This window comes from Xiphophorus couchianus, chromosome 2, assembly GCF_001444195.1.
Source record: "Xiphophorus couchianus chromosome 2, X_couchianus-1.0, whole genome shotgun sequence".
NCBI classification, from domain to species: domain Eukaryota; kingdom Metazoa; phylum Chordata; class Actinopteri; order Cyprinodontiformes; family Poeciliidae; genus Xiphophorus; species Xiphophorus couchianus.
The window spans coordinates 16,484,007-16,501,231 of record NC_040229.1 but is presented as its reverse complement, the minus strand read 5'-3'; the positions used below and the strand labels follow the sequence as shown (position 1 = coordinate 16,501,231).

Genomic DNA, 17,225 nt, shown 5'->3' with positions numbered 1-17,225 from the left:
AATGTATTACGCTAGTAATCACACACACACATCTTGAAATTTGTCCTATCCTGCCAGTTCATTAAACACAATTCTTTGTGGATCAGAACTGGTCCAAATGATGCTTAATTGGAGATGCTGTGCCATCTACACCCAGCCAGTGCACTGGTTCAATCAATGGGTGACAAATGGTGTGTCATGATAACATAACAATAAAGCTATGTTATCACGGGCTTCTGACTGGATTAGTCCAATAGATGAACACAAAAGCTTCGTAATTGTACAAAACTTTGTGCAACCCTAGCATAATTCAATGCAAATGTCAGTTTGGCTAATAAATAGTTTATAACTGCAACACTGACTATATTTTACTTACATGGCAGCCATTTGATTACTGAACTCAGAGTTGATTGGTGACCCCTTTTCCAGTGGGGATTCCGACTTCGGGTGTGTTTTTGTTGTCTTTTCTAAATGGAACTAAAAAAATATGACTTTTGAGTATACATAGGACATATTAGCTTTAAAGTGATAGAAGAGAGCTATTGATTATAATAACATCACATAAAAAAAGAATGAACGGCTTTGAGATTGAAGAACATTTTATAAAATGTAAGCTGAAAAGATGCCTTGTAAAATATGATGTGAGGAAGAAAATGATGGTAATCTCTTATAGTCAGAGGAAACTGCATGTTTTTCTGAAGTGAGTCATAGCTCTACTATGAAAAATATGGCTCTTCTGAGCATATACAACTCAATTAAATATCTTGAAGTCAACATCCATCACAAACTATGCTGACAGAAACATGAGGCAATTTATTTGAATTAGCAAAATAACAAGACAAAGGACAGTATTTCTCCCTGCAGTCTGGGAGATGAAAACAATCTCGGAGATTTGGTTTTTAATGTTGTTTGAACAAATTAGTAGATGCCAATAAGTTAGAGAGATAGAGCAAAGTATTTAGCCAGAGGGATGAGTACAGAAAAAACGTCATGCATGTTCATAGAAAACTGCTCAAGGATATGAAAAACTAGGCTTAATTTGATGATCGAGAAGCTTGCAGTTTAACGTTTCCATCACAACCACCCACACCGCCAAGTCAACTGCTTTACAGAAAGATATACATAGAACTTAACACTCCACAAACTGCTGCTATTGCACTTGGACAAGTCCGAGATTGGCAGAGATTAGACACAACGAACAAAGTTATCAAACATGACAAGTCAGAGCAGGACAAAGCTAAAGTGAAGCATAAAAGTGAAAGTATTTAAGTGACTCAGTAAAGACATAGTGCCTGCTTGTCTCTCAGAATGGTACATCATAGCACACAGACTATTTGCCACTGAAGAACAAAGAAATAACCCCTTTATCAATTTATTGGACAATTTGCTTCATGTGTGAGCCAATGGAAAAATATATAGATATATAAGCATATATATATATATATCTATATACTGTATATGGTAAGTGTTTACCATTTATAAAGCAAATACTTCAAAGGAACATATTTTAACTTCTGGCACAAAAACAAAAAAACATATGTATGTAAATCATTGCAAGCAACCCAAGTCTTCAACCTGTCAGCACACAGCTGGTTACAAGAATAATAGGAGGCAGAAAAAGGGAATGCAATCAGTGAAAGAGCAACGGAGGCCCTTCCTTTCAGTATGTGGAGGTCTGCTTTTCTCTTTTAATTAAGGTGATTGCCAATGGCAATTGCTACTCAACTCAAATGTTCCCACTTGTCATTAAGGTGATATGGCTGGACAGAGTGGACAATATTCAATAGAACATCTATTGATGTAGCACCAGCATTCAAAAATGTTGAACTCGGTGCCATTTGCCATACAGCTGAATTTGCTTGAAGTATTATAGTTCTGTCTCATAAACATCTTGAATCTATTGTTCTGATTAGTTCAAATAAGTAGTAGAAAAGTCAGCAGTTATTAAGATTAAGGAATTTACTGAAGTGTGTGGCTTCATGTTATGAAAACTAAACTGTAGGCAGGATAACAGTTGCCAAAACTTTTAATGTCCTTCATGGAAACATGTACCTTGGATTCAGCTAAAACTCTTTAAGCAAAATATAAAACATTCTTATTCTTGTTAATAAATGACGCACATGCGTTATAAAGTGTTTTACATAAATTTACTTGTTTTACTTATTAAGGTTTCATTTTTGCTTTTTCTTTTTGATTAAAAAATTAGAAAGAATTGCAAAGGATCTTCTGTTCACACACTTGCAATGGTACAAGAGTTTGTAACCTCCTGCACCAGCTCACTGTTTGGATTGTCGACCATCACTGTTCAGGTAAACTGCTGCACCAGCTGGTGAAGATACTCAATTTGTATTGTTTTTGATGGAAACTAGATTTTCAAACATTTACATTTTTTGCATCATTAATTCATTTATAAATACTGATATTTTGACAACCTTATAGGCACAAACTGAGTTGCATTAAATGGAAAATGCAATCGAATCAAGCCAAGTCAAACAGAAAAATCAACTTCAATCAAATTTATGGTCAGATTTGTTCAAATCATTATTCCTTCATTCACCGATAACTCATAGAAAAAATTTATCTTTTATGTAAAGTTGTATTAAACTTGAATTACTTTAGCACAGCTCAAGGATGAATAGCTGTTTTCGTGTTGTTTGTGTCAAAGAAGGAAGCAGGCAAGGTGGGGGAATATTAGCCTGGGCTTATTAAAATGAAAGTAGTGTGTGTGCTCTTGTGTGTACCACTGTACGTATTCTTTGTGTGCACTCAAAGAACCACAAAGAGAAACACGGCAGACCTCAAAATGCTAGTTGGAGACAGAACTTCTTCAAACATGAACAAACTCACATTACAATGCATCAAGAGACTTAGACTACAAAAGAAAGGCACTGTTCTTTTCTGCTTGATCCAGCAGGCACCTCATGATTTAGAGCTGGCTGTCTGGTATAACTTAAGCCCGAATCTCTCATCACCTGGACGCAAGCCCTATTTAACCATGATTCACTTAATACCAGCATTTACAACATGAAAGAGCACTACTGTGCATCATAGAATGAACCTTTTTTGGGGGTAACACACTCACACAGCTGCAAACATTTCTTCTCCTCACTCATAGTTAGCTCTCTGCTATAGTAAACAAGTTTTCTAAAGAGCTAAAGACACGGCACGTTGCAACCTGTCTTTTGAAACTGACATAAAGGGTAACTGTGAATGCACATTCCGTATCCAAGCTTAACTATTATCTTTGGCCTTTAGAGCATGCCCACCAGACACACAAAAAGCCCCTGAACACTGAAGCTTCTCTTCTACAGCAGAAACAAGCTGACTCCCAGCATGTAAAGCGTTCAGCACTCAGAGCCATGGTGCACTTCAGGCTATGTATGGTTTAGGTTGATTAAAAAAAAGAAACGATCTCATGTCTCAAGACAGATTATATGCACTGTCAGAGGTGGCTTCCTCTCCGAGAGAGTTCCCTGTAACCTTGAATCCGAGGACAGCAGTTGTATACATTTGCAGTGACTGAAAGCTGCACAGACTGACAGGCTCATCCTGACAGGAAGGGAACACAGAAGTATTGTCCATAGCAGAGATTAAAAGCTTTGCTCTTCACTTGCCTTCCACCAACTCAGATCTAATACGGTTCCCTGGATTAGCCAAGAACCTTTTCAAATCCTGTTTCAAACAAAAAGCAGCACAAGCAAACACTGTCACACAGACAGACCTTTAACCCTAACGCAAAGTTAAGGTTGTAGCACATCAGATGAACGTCTTACCCTCTCTCCGCTGTTCCTCCGGAGAGTCCCCACCGGCAGCTTCAGCATCAGCCGGCGGGTCCTCCCGGGTGTCACTGCTCCCTGGACCACCATGGTACGCTCCAGAGTCTGTGTCTCTGTGGGAGTGCGAGCATGTGTGCGCGTGTACGAAGTGGGTGTCCTCGCCGTCCCGTCCAGCCTGACAGCCGTGCTTCACGCGAGTTTTTACGCGTGGGTGTGTGTGCGTCAAGAAGGAAAGTGTGGGATGTGCACAACTCTCAACTCTGGTCCTATTGAGAGCCCCTCTCTGCTCCGGCTCCCCTTCGTGTTAAAACACTGGCCATTCTCCTCCGTTTCCAGCGTCAGTCTGCCGTTTACGAGGTGAAAGGGTGTGTGTAAGAGTGTGTGCAGGGGAGGGAGAGGGAGCGCGCTTTGTCTCCCTTCTCCTCTCTCTTCTCCTGCTCCGACAGCTCCCCTCCCTCCCACTCAGACTCACTTCCTTCAGATGGGGGCTTAACCAGGTCACTGGATTAATGTGACGTTATAGCTCTTATTAGCATACGCACTTGTGTCACATGACACCATAATAATTTTTTGAGCAAAAAAAAATAAACCCCCACTACTTTCTCTCTCTCACACACCCAACCATTACACAGGGAATCACGTGGGGAACCTCAAAAGGAATATGGGATGTTTTGCCATCTGGAGGGGAGATTATCTCTGAAATCCCACATCCAGCTTTCGCCTCCTGCACTGTCTAGGCTATTGGACACAATGGGAGAGTATGCCACAGACAAACATACATCCCTGCTGTCAATCATGCCCATTGCTCGTGAAAGCAGAACCAGACCCTAGAATGAATTTGTTCAGGGAAAAATGGAGAAAAATGGTATGTTGCTCTCCAAAGAGCAGTGATGGTATAGTTTTTCTTCAGGGTACGTCCAGTCACAGATAGCCGCAGGGAGCGTCAGCACCCCATTCAGCTGAGTCAGTCTCCTGTATCCATCACTGTACTCTTTACATGTCCATTAAAGCTATTGGAGTCATGAGTCACAGCCACTCTGAGTGACTTACTGTCATATTCCCATCATCACTCACTGGTGGGCTCTGTTCACCTGAGCACGTCAATACTCAGCTGTCAGCTGAGTATTGATACAAATCTTACACAGAAGCAGTGATGTTGGATGTTGACTTGTAAGGGAACAAATACATGGTAGGCTATGAATGAAAAAGTATTCACAACTTAAATTCTCTCACTTTGTCACATTAACACCATCGATTTCACTGTATTTTTTGATATTTTAGATAGACAAACTCATACTTGTTCATAACTGTAAAGTGGATGGAGAGCAACATCCGTTTTTCAAAGTTAACAAATAAAAATCTGCATATGTGTGCCTGAGTTTTAAACTCCCTTTCCTTGATTCGCCTACATAGAATCCAATGCAGCCAAGTATCTTTACTGGCCTATATACAGGTCAAAAAGTGACACTGCACAAAATCCTGACGATACCCTCCCCACAGTGAAATAGGATGAAGGTGGCATCATACTGTGAGGTGACTTTTCTTCAGCAGATGCACAGAAGTGGGTCAGAGCAGAGGGGAAGATGGATGGATGGCATCTGTTACAGGGTGCAGAAGATTTGAGACAGTGAAGTGGAGGCTGACCATGCAGTGGCACAAAAGCCTTAAGGCTACATCCAGAGTGACCCAGTCAAAGCCCAGACCCAAATCTCATTGTCAATTGCAGCACGACTTGAAAACTGATGTTCACAGATGCTGTGAACTCTTTAGACTCATTTGCAAAGAGTCAAAAGAACTTCTTGTTTTTAGATGTGCAATTAGAGCTGCATGAAAAAGTGCAGCTGCAACTGCTGCTGTTTAAGACATGGTGTTAAAGTTCTGAAAATGTATGATTTTTTTTTTTAATTTCTAAAAATGAAATTGAAAACCGTGTCCTTCCTCGTTATTATTGTGCTGCCATGTGTTAGTCCATCTCCTAATACCCCATTCAAATACATTAAAGTTTTGTCTTTGTAATGTGGCAAAACATAAGGAAGGATGAATATATTCTATTACTGAAGAATGTAAAAGTTTGGTTGGTTACAGAAGACTGACCACTGGATCTCAGATTGAAACCTCCCATGTTTCCTTCCTCTGAGTAAGAACCCAAAGGCTTTATGGTTACATGCTTTTATGTGTGTCAAACATGGGCTCAAACACACATTTTGCTAAGGTGTAGCGACAAACAGATAGGAATAAAATAATCTGCAGTGGTAATCCCCAGCAAGCGTTATTTATTCAACACCATGTCCTACATCTGTGAGTGAGTGTCTGTGGCCTACATGAAAAATATCAGAGCGGATATTTATAAACTCGGTCTGCACACAGACAGAACTCAGAAAAGACAAACTGAAGTGGAGGAGATTGGAAAAAAAAAACTTAAAACAATGAATCATTTCTGCTTCTTTGTGGAAAACTGTTTGTGGAAGAAGTTAAAAAAGATCTCAACAAAGATCAATTCCTGCTGCTGTTCTACAGAGGTCATAGGACGACACAACTCTGCATGCAAAAGAATAAATAAGCAAACTGGTTTCACCCTAGTGGTGAAACAGAAAAACATCTAAAAGCTGCAGAGTCTTCATTTGCCTTGTGCATAAAAAGAAGTTGTCCTCAAAATGAACCTTGAGCTAATAACAGAAAGAAAACATGCAGATACAAACAGACAATAAAAGAAAACAAAGGAATTACTCCCTGAATATGAGACGTGTTAACGAGGGGGTAAAAAAGCTGCTGGATTGTTTGGGTTTTATTTCTGCCTTGTATCTTCTGAGTCTTTGTTTGTAGCTATAATAATAAGACGCAATGGTTCTAAATCGTGCCATTCTGGCATTGTTCTGCATTAATTTACCCTGATAACTCTGCCTGCCTCTGCCCACGGCTGGCTGACTCATCCAGCTCCTGATTGCGTGTGTGTGGGAGTGAGTGCGTGTGTTTATGGAATTGCCCTATAGTTAGACTCTGCCCATCACAATCAGGGATGCAAGGGAGGTAGGGGGGGTGAGCTAAATGTTTGCATTTCGAAGCTCCACAAATTGCAAAGTATTGTGTTACGGCAACATTGGGAGGGTAAGAGATAAACAGTTCAATCTTAACAGTTCCACCCCAAGAGTGTAATTCAATTCATGTTCACTGTACATCTCCACTTGTGCTCTTTAGCTCCATGTTGTTGTTTTTTTCCTCCGTCTCTACAGACCAAGATGAGCAGAAAGAGGGGGCCTGCCACCCTTTTATCAGTCCAGAACCAATCAATGTGACTTCTCCGCAGTGGTGCTTCCACTTCAATTACCATCCTCGAAGCACCGTCTGCATACGAAGGCATTGGAAAGACGTTTACAAGCTCAGAAACGGTTGCAGATAGGCTGCGAGGACTCAGGGACGTGTGTGACTAACTGCAAAATCTAGGACAAATTTGTATTTTTTTTGGGAGATTTGCTGTATCTCTGGGACAGGTTGTCCTGGTCAAATTCTGTCGCTCACGGCTCACATCTGCTCACCCACACATCGAGATGCATGTGTGGCTGAGGATCAGGGTTTGCATTTTTGCTGCTGTATCTCTCAGAGTGATTAACATGTTAGACACTGGCACCAACAAAATGAACTGATACTGAATGTACTGTGTTTATAACTTTGATATGGTTTTATAGGGCCTTGACTCACACTCCACAATCATGCAGCGATTTATGCCTTATAATAGAATTAGGATATATCATTCCAATGGGAAAATCAGCAGTCTATTATGTTGGTAGCTGCAGATTTGAATGGGGTGCTAGATGTGCTTTTACCCCATTGAATAGAATTCATAGCTTTTGAATTATTCATATCAGCTTACTATAAAGCTGGTGTGTGTGTTGGGCCAGTTAAATATCAGAATCTAAACTGTGCAGGTAATAAAAAATTAAAAGATTAATGATCATAGCCAAATGGTTTCTGGATACGCACGTGAAAAAAAGATGAAGCTGACCCTTATTCTCTTTTCACTAAAGTCAAATTTGATTGATTCTATGACCATCCCTCCCTTTCCAATATTAAAAGTAAGAGTAATTAATCATATTTAATGCATTCACATATTGTAATTTAAGTCAATCAAAAAATAATTTAGGCAAAAAAAAAAAAAAAAAATCACTTTTGGCAAAAATGCATTGGGTCATTTTTTTAAGAACAGTAACAATTCTAAAAATTGTTACTGTTTTAATTATGGTTAAAATTTTTGACCATAATTTTAATGGTTGAAATTAAAATTATGGTCAAGGTGAAATGTTTTTGTAACAAGACAAAAAATCAGATTTAAAACAACAGAAGGACATCATTCTGAAAACCAGATGGTGATGGTAATGTTTTCACTTCTCTGTTTCATGTTACAGACCTTGCATTCTCACTTCAAGTAAATTCAAAGCATGGTGTCACAATACAAAAACAGAATGATTGAAGGGGTAGTATTATGTGTTTTCCAGGCACATTGTGCCATTTTGTAGCACAATCAAGTAACTATGTCACCTTCAGTTGTTATAAAAATGCTGTATATATAAAATATAACCAACAAGAAATTTGACGCCTTAAAATTGGTTTCCGTCTCTTTTAGAAGCTCCTGCTCTTTCTGACACTCCCCCTTTAGCACATCATCACAACGGTTGTCCTTCATTAAGCCTTGTACCCCAAAGTTTAACCTTGGAACCTCTCCTATTTTATATCTTCAATGCTATTCAAACAAGCTTGACTTAAATATCATGTTTTCTTGTCCTTCCCATTTTGATAAGTGGACTTCTAGCCAAACGTTCTTAAACACTATGCCCAAAAGCACAAAGAATAAATAAATAAATGCTTGAGTTACATTTATTTCACAGACATTTGAGCCAGGAAAATTTATTTTATTATTATTTATTAAAAATATGACAAATGACCACCAAAGAAAGTGAGAGAGTAAGGCAGCGAAAGATCACTGCACTATATTTATTGGCAGAACAAATCTATTACATAAGCTAATTTTCTTACACACGTCCCAAAGTCAATAGCCACTACACCGCATGAATAGCAGCATGGTAAAATCAGTATAATTAAGTGCTTTACACATCTGGGTTGCGAAGCACAGCTCAGACCTCCACACTGCTTTAGCGTCTGACATACTGAATTCTCTCTAACACCACAGGCTCTTACAATCTCTCGCAGAGATGTAAACTCCAGAGACGCTGAAAAAGAAGGAACAGCGAGGCAAAGAGCAGAGCAGAGCAGTACAGCTGTGATGGCAACAATCCCATCCAGCTGAGGCCTCTTTCTGCCAGAGCAGACCAGGGGGATGGGAATGAGCGAGAGAAGCCGTGTTCAGAGTCGCCCGGCAGGCCTTCATCTCAGAGGAGATGTACAGGAAGATGACTGGGAGGTTGCAACGTTTGTTGGGGGTGCGAGGAGGGGATTCAATTAAACTACATACGGCATGAATGCATCTTTAATAGAGTTGCTTCATTTCCCGATGTGACTGTCAGCCTTTGTGCGTGACTGTGAGGCGGGTTTGGTTAAAAGAGGTGCCACCTCCCTGTTTCTCCGTTTGTCGTCCCCTCACAGCTCTGGGGATCGACAACACAACACAAAGCAGCTTTGGCAGGGGGTGAGATGACGTCACCTACTGGCATTTTACGGCAAATGATCCAATCAGCGAAGACAGATCCTGCCATTATTTCATTCAAGTCAGAGGATGCTTTCATGTCATTTGGTGAATAATGTTTCTTGAAACATGCCATTTCATTTTAAAGTTTGCTGTACAGAACACACAGATCTGACCTTTCACCTGGAAATAACTGCTTCTCTCTAGGAAGCAGTTCTTTCCAATGGCTATGTCGATGGACAGATGTAAAATGCTTCTGTTACATTTATTTCATTGTGCCAGTAAAATCACTTTTGAGTCAGTTCAAAGCAAAAACCTTTTTCTTAATGTAATTTCTCCCCTTATTGATATTAAAAGTTGTATTTTTCCACATTTAAATGTGTGAAAATTTGGTACAGCAATAAAACATCAAATTAGAAATGTGGAAAACACTAAAAAAAATCCATAGTTAGGTATAGCTATAAATATTTATGGTGTTTAAGTAAGCATAGGGGGAAAAAAAATCAACCACTTTTTTTTTTTTTTGAGTATCAAACATAACATATCTCCCAGGTTGCCCTGATTGACTCACCAAGAGACTTTCTCTTTTTGAGAAAAAGTCCTCACCTGGTTGAATAAATAAACCTGTCAGTTTTTTTTAGTATTATTTGATTTCTGTATGCTACATTTGTATATTTTAGTATGAGACTGATACTGAAGTTACAAAATTTTAATTTTTTGATAGATGATGAGACTGATAGATATATGACAATCAATGCAATCAAACATAACTTAATCATACCAGAGCTGATTAATTTTCTCTCTTAAGTATTCCACTAGTGAAGTATTTAAAATTTTACAGGGATGTAATAGAGTCCATAAAAATGTCTGTCTTGAGATAAAAATGGATTTACTACAAATTCCTACTGAGACAACACAGCAGTGACACACTTTTCTTGTTGCAAGGGGGGCTGCAAAGGAAGTTCTTTCCCTCTCCACCTCTCGGCTCTCCTGATTCATTCATATGCAGTGGTGTGCTAATGAAAATTGCTGTGCACCCTTGGATATAGTCATGTACTGCTGCTGCTGCTGGTGCTGCTGCTCTGAGCCAATGAGCATCATCAGCAGCAGAGATATAGGGCTTTGGGGTTCCTCTCCGCTGGAGGATGGAGAATCGCTGTCATTATTCTAATGACCCTTAATATTCCTCGGTTTCACACAGTTAGAGTCACAGATACTCTAATCTGATTTTTTCTCCCCCTGTATATACAGTACATATTGGGGGAAGGGTAATTGTGCCTTAAAACTCCCCAAAATGTTAACATTTTGATGAAAATTAGATGTCTGCACCAAGAAATGGTCTGCTGGTAAGCTTTCCCATAATGGTTGTTAATTTTCCCTGCTTTAATTTGATGGTTCACTAAAATGAGCTCATCTCTTCATCCGTGTGTGCGCCTGTGTGTGTGTCTGCCATATGCATGTATGTTCATCCACCAGACTGGAAAGGTTACGTGAAATTTGAATATTTCTAATTTAAGTATGCAAAGTGGGCAGATAAGCGTCTGCTTTCCAGCCTTTTTCAACAATTAAAACAAATAAATAAGTAAGCAGTCTAATTAGTGGAGAGGAAAAGCAGAAAAAAGAAGCATTTCCGTTCTTTCCATGTCACAAGCAAAGCACGAATAATCCAAATCCAGTTGTGGCCTGTAAACGCTAATCTTTATCGCATTGGTCGTAAATCATCTGTTAAATGTGCGAAAATGGCCAAATCTCCAAAATAGGTTGATGGACTGGAGCATCAGATTTCTGCATATATATATGTATTTATATATGCATACATGAAACTGTGACATTTCAGGCCCCTGCAGCAGAGGATTGAATGCTTGCTAATGCGCACCAGAGGCTCAGTATATCTGAGGAATAAGGGTAGATTACGGTTGCTTCCAACAGATGCTGGTCCCTGTAAACAATGTTAAAGGGAAACAGCAGCTTAACGACCAAACTCATTACAGCAGCCGGGTACATCAAAGCGAGCGGGGGCTCCTCTGTTACCAAGCCTGCAAATGTGCCTGAGCAGAGGTAAACCACGCAAGGCTCCACAAACATATGTTTCTGGATATGAAGGGGTGGGAAGGTGCATTTGGTGTGCCCAAATGTTTCAGGAACCACTGGGGACAGAACAATCTCACATGACTCTCACATTCAATTCCATGGATCTTTTATCATAAATTTCATATTTCCTCACAAAGTTTTTAACTTGCAGGACTAATCCTATGCTGAGTCATGTGTTCATTAGGACATTCATTGCAGGCTGGATTGCTGGTTTCATCCCAGATCTCCTTCTTATGCACAGGAGCTGCATGATTAACCATCTGAATTTTTTTTTCTTCCATGCCAATTATTGAGCAAGCATCTGGATGAGGCACGAACATATGTTGGCCTCCGGTCTCTAGATACAATTAGGAGCTGGAGAGATTATACACATGAAGTACAGAGAGAAGCTAGAGGAAGGATGGAAAATTTAATCTAATATCACTTGTTCAAAGTTAATAAAACAGTAAAGGACGTTAAAAAGAAATGAGGATTAACTTACAAAAACGTCCAACAGCATGTGTTCCAGGGTCACTTCTAGGTCTTCGAGACGAGCTGCTAGAGTCATCTTTGCACCGTTTTAGCAGCTGATTTTGCAAAAAGCTCTCCTTTCAGCTTTGACGTTAAAGAACTATCTGACCTATTACTCTTTTGCTAAAAAAGTAAGAATTTGAGCTTGAAATTAGTCTTAAATGTTAAACCATTTCAGTCACAAAATTCAATTTCTCCAAAGAATTGTGCCATATCAGCTTCTAATTATCTCTGCTTTCTTTCTTTCTTCCAGGAGAGATTCCCAAATGCAGCTGCTCCAAACCAAATCCAGGGAAACATGTCTGTCTCCTGCAATGTTGGCTCCAAAACCTGGCTATGTTTCGGTCAGCGCTCCAAAGCTGGGTGAGGGTCCCGTCACAACGCTTGGTCCGTTTCCTGAACAACTTACGACTAATGATGAAGAAAGAGGTCAACCTAGATTACTTTTTAAACTTCTAATTATGATCCATGACTGAGATGAAGACACGCACAAGTTCCTGTCAGAAAAAGGGCAGATCTCTCTATTCCTGTTAGGATGCACAGTGGAACGAGACTGATGGAAGAGGCATAGATAATGGGGGGAAAGGAATATTCTGAGACGCAACTTCCTGAAGTCACATGTCTCATTAGGTTTTTTTCCCCAACATCTTTTAGTCTTACATTTTTTGACTTGCTTACACAGTTATGCCCATCCCTCTTTCCTTCTATCTGTCTCCCTCATGTCCCTTTGCCTTTTTCGGGTCTCTGTCCACAGTGCACTTCTTTGTTTTGAGGGTGAGCCTGAGGCAGCTGATGCACAGTTCTGGGTTCTCTTGGCTGGGGTCATCCTCTCTAATACTGGGCCCCTCATCAATGGGCCTTTGTGGCAGGCTCATTAAGGCTTGGCCCTGGTTGCTGAGGCTCCCACAAACACACCAATACAGAAAGAACAAAAGCGATATGGCCTGAATCGATGACTGGAAGCTTATGTAACAGTAGCAGGGAGGGGCAGGCAAGGGGTGCTAGACAGGGCATGTGGAGTAGAGGAGCGATTGGGAGAAAGAAGAGTGCTAGGCAAAGAGGATGATGATGCACTATGGAGGGGATTTGGCTAAATGGGAGGAAAGAAGAAGACGGGGAAGAAGAAGGAAGCAGGGGGACGAAGGATGTTGACAGGACGTCTATAGAGAGGGCTTGTTTTTGTTTTTCTGGAAAGTGCTGGTGGAATGTAGCCCCCCCATCCCCCTCTCCCCTCAACTAACATGACATACAAAGGGGAAGAAACAGGCTGGCTGAAGTCTAGCTGGGCTGAAGTAGAAAACAGGATATGAGAGTAAAGAGAGAGGAACTGAGTGACTGCATTGACATGCATGTAAGATACCAAGAATTCAGAGTGCTGAGGGGAAATCAGAAAATGGATTCATGCTGTTAATGCGAGGTTCTCAGATTTTCATTGCACAGTGACTTAAAATATGAGTCATGCCACATGTTCACATTTTGTTATGTACAAGTCCGAGCTTAAATATTGTTCATTGTGATTTTATGCAATAAATAAACGCAAAATATTGAATCTCTGCAAAGGGGAACAATTTTTCCCTATTTTGATATTTTTAGGGACAAAAATCCCAAAAGTGTGCAGTATACTTACTCTGCTACCCCACCGGAATCCCCAAAGTTGTTTTTTTCTGTAGCAACAAAAGCAACCAAACAAGTACAGAAAAGGTAGTGATTAACAGCTAATGTATTATTCATTGTATTCCTAGTTTAACAATTTTTAAAAACTCCTTCAGTCCGCTCCTTCTGTTTCATCTCTCTTTCATCTCTTGTCAACTTTATTCTTTTCCCAGCACAGGCCTTATCTGACAGTGACCTTTGACCTCCCGCCCCTTACAGCTGTGAGGTCAACAGCCACTCATCAGTTCTCAGATCAGTTCTTGGCACTCAGCGCAGAGAGGTGTGTCAGAAGCTTCTGCGCTGCCATGACTCAGTGCACCCTTGAAGACACACATGTACACGCCAACACTGTAATACACACCATTTGGTGTTAACGAGAATACATCCATCAGTTTATTGTTGCCCTCAGGAGGCTTTCCCGTCTTCCTTATGTTGCTCTTATTGCTGCCTGCTGTGAATATTTAACAACCAGCCATTACTAACTGAGAAATATTCCTCTAATCCTCATGTGCACGTTGCTCATGCATTGTTAATACCGTGTTTTACGTCGTGAAGATGGACAGTACGCGGCCACTAAGACATGTACGGGGGACAGCGTGTGGATCATGAAAGCAGACAGGAGCACTGGGAGCAGCAGGTAGCTTATCCAAACCGGCATTCATCAGTAGTGAAGAGCTTAACCCCCAACAGAGCTCCAAGATAGGACAGCATGTCCCAGTGTGACTTCTGTCGTGGAGTGGTGAGGGTTAACCCAGATTTCTGTCTGTAATCCAAACAGTTTATATGGTGATAGGGGAAGAAAGTGGAAATGAAAAATGATGCTGATTATTTTAGAGGCATCTTGAATAGAAAATACTTAAACTGCATTTGTGTAGCCGTATGTTACTGCACATGAGAATCCTTTTAAAGCTATTGGCACTGTCACCTTGCAACTCTTTATGTAATTAACTATCACAACGTACAGCAAACATGGATAACATATAAAACTCTGAAGTGTGGAAGGTGAGCCTCATATGTCTTTTTTGAAACCTCTAACTAATGTTCTCACAGGATTCATATTGATTTAACTTCCTACTACGCTGAACAGCTTCCCTGACGTTGCCGAAAAGAAGTGTCTCTTCAGCAATGTTAGTCGTTAGTTGCTCCCAGCATAATTTTTTTCTATTGGGGATGATAAGCATTTGACATAGAAAAATATGCTGTTTTCAATATAACCCAAAAAGCTCATTTTTGCATCCATCTGACCAGAGGTAGTTCTTTCATTATTGGATCTCTTATATGGCTTGTGAAAAAATGCAAAGGGAAATTTTCATGACAGCAACCTTCTTCTTGAAACTCTTATATCAGAGTAAAAGATACAACTGTACACTCTTTTTAACCATTAATCTATTTTTTCTTCCACTTCACAACCATGAGCTGAAATCCTCAGATCAAACAAACTTTAGTTATAATGTGACAACTGTATTTGCTTATTTGCTGTTAGATATATTTGATACAGATGAACGTTCAGCATCAAGAATCCACATTTGATCATCATCTCATGATATTTATACATAATATACAATACAATATGTCACAACTACCCTGTAACAACTTGCATTAGCTTAAATGATCTTACTGGTTTCAGCGCCTTGGGATCAATCATGCTGAAGAAGTCGAGGTCTGAGACGTATTTCCATTGTTTGCCATCACCAGATTCCTCCTGAAAGCCGACTGTCCCAGTAATCCAAACAGGTCTGAGAACATGAGAACTGTGACCACCACAGCAGCTCATGTAGTGCATGTCAGCCGTGTTATCGCCCCAACAAGCTTCTCTGATTGTGATTCATACTAAAAGCTCAGAGGGCACTTTCCCCCCTTAAATCTAATTTTCAGAAAGAGAGGAGAGCGCAGATCTGTAAGAGTCTGATTGATTGTGATGTCCACCTGGTGTGGAAAGTAGGGATGTGTGTTAATCAAATTCTTGGATGTCTTCCAAGTGATTTCAGCTTGCACACACCCAACCACATGCACACACACATAGATGCTTGAAGATTGTATCTACTCAAGACATGTTGATAAATCCTCTTAAGCACCTGTTCACATCCAACTGTGAAAAGGTTTACTGTAGGTCTTCAAAATGGAAATGCTGGTGCTAACAATGCTACTCTCGCAAACTTGACATAGAAAAGCTTTATAGAGCCATTGGGTGGAATATTGTAAACAGTATCTTTGACAAACATTTTTCTAAGATGAAGAAATAAATCTGCTCTACTATCAGCTGTTATTCTGTATTTTCCAGTTTTTACCTTGTTATATCATCTTTGTTTGCCTTATAGGTTGTAGAACAAGCAAGTGGGGATGAAAAAGATTCTGCTTAGTCATTCTCTGCGGTGCTCTTTGTAATTTGAACCTTGCTGTGTCACCCTGCATCCCAGATCTGTCATTCCTGATTACCGCTGAATGGTGCTGTGCAATATGAGTGTCATTGGGTGCATGTGTGAATGCAGTTTTTTTTCCAAAGATATGTAAAGAGATGGACGCAGGTGCACTCCTCCATTTTATGTCATCCTTCCTTGGGATTTAAAAAGACATGTTCAAACACAGTTTAAAAACAATACCTACAAATCCTTCTTTTCATTAGCAAATGTGCACAGCTAATAAAAAACACAGTTCTTGTCTCATTCATTAAATATTTATTTAGAATTGATATGATATTTTTCTATTTGTATTTTATTTTTTTATTAATTTTACTTCACATTCTGATCACATCTAGTGAATTGTGGAATAACTGATTGAGTATTTGTCCGGTCAGCCTGTAATAGTATGCCACAGCAAATGCAAACCTTGACGAAGACCAGTCAGTATTCATTTTGGTCGAATTACCATGTGAAATAAAGGCATTTAAGATATTTTTCCATCGATTTAGTTGTGCAGCGTTAATCTGTTTTATGGGCACTTGCTGTTTTCACAGTGGGCCTTGTTTTCTACTGAAAGCAGGAAGTGTCTCGCATTACCTACAAATGGATGTATTCAAAAGAAAGTTGATTAGTTGTGTTGCATTGTGCCACCAAAGGCATTTAAACATTGAAACTTTTTTAACGAGGGATCTGCTTTTACAACAAAATAGCAAACCATATGAAAACTGACATATTGAGTTTCACTGATTTTACAGAAAAAAATATAGTTAGTAGCTTTAAAAATCAGGGTAGTAAATGAGAAAAGTTTACATTTGAATACATAAACATGGTCTTAAAAATACAAATATGCACGCAACTTATGTTGCTCTAACCTTAGCTTTATCTCCCCTATGCTGCACAAGCCTCTTTCAGCAGAATGAGTGCATGTTTGAAAGGTACTGAGCACACAGAATGCGACAGAGGCATATTTCAGAGGCTGGTTGTGTGGAGGCACTGGATTGAGTCACGCTCCAGCATTTTCTGCCCCAGTAAACCTAGCCCACTTTATCCTGTGCTGAGGAGGCTTCCCAGCCTACAACATGCCCAGAAATAGACACAGCATAGAATCTATTTCTGAAAGGAAAAAACCCAGAATGTCAAGAACTATGTTAAAAAGACCCTGATGGCTGCATGCAAGTCTTC

General features: G+C 39.8%; 1 protein-coding gene across 5 annotated transcripts in view; it reads right to left on the bottom strand.

The window, feature by feature from the left end:
- Positions 1–17,225, bottom strand: part of frmd4a (FERM domain containing 4A) — a 113,650-nt gene that overhangs the window by 66,193 nt on the left and 30,232 nt on the right. The window contains exon 1 of one of the 5 annotated variants that reach the window (XM_028032614.1): positions 11,963–12,506. The exons of 2 other annotated variants lie outside the window; for them this stretch is intronic. In XM_028032614.1, the coding sequence (XP_027888415.1) occupies positions 11,963–12,028 (66 nt within the window). In that variant the 5' untranslated portion in view covers positions 12,029–12,506. Of the gene's footprint in view, positions 1–3,752; positions 4,166–11,962; positions 12,507–17,225 lie in introns of those variants that run through there. 2 more of the 5 variants (XM_028032605.1, XM_028032598.1) reach the window with 2 other exon arrangements.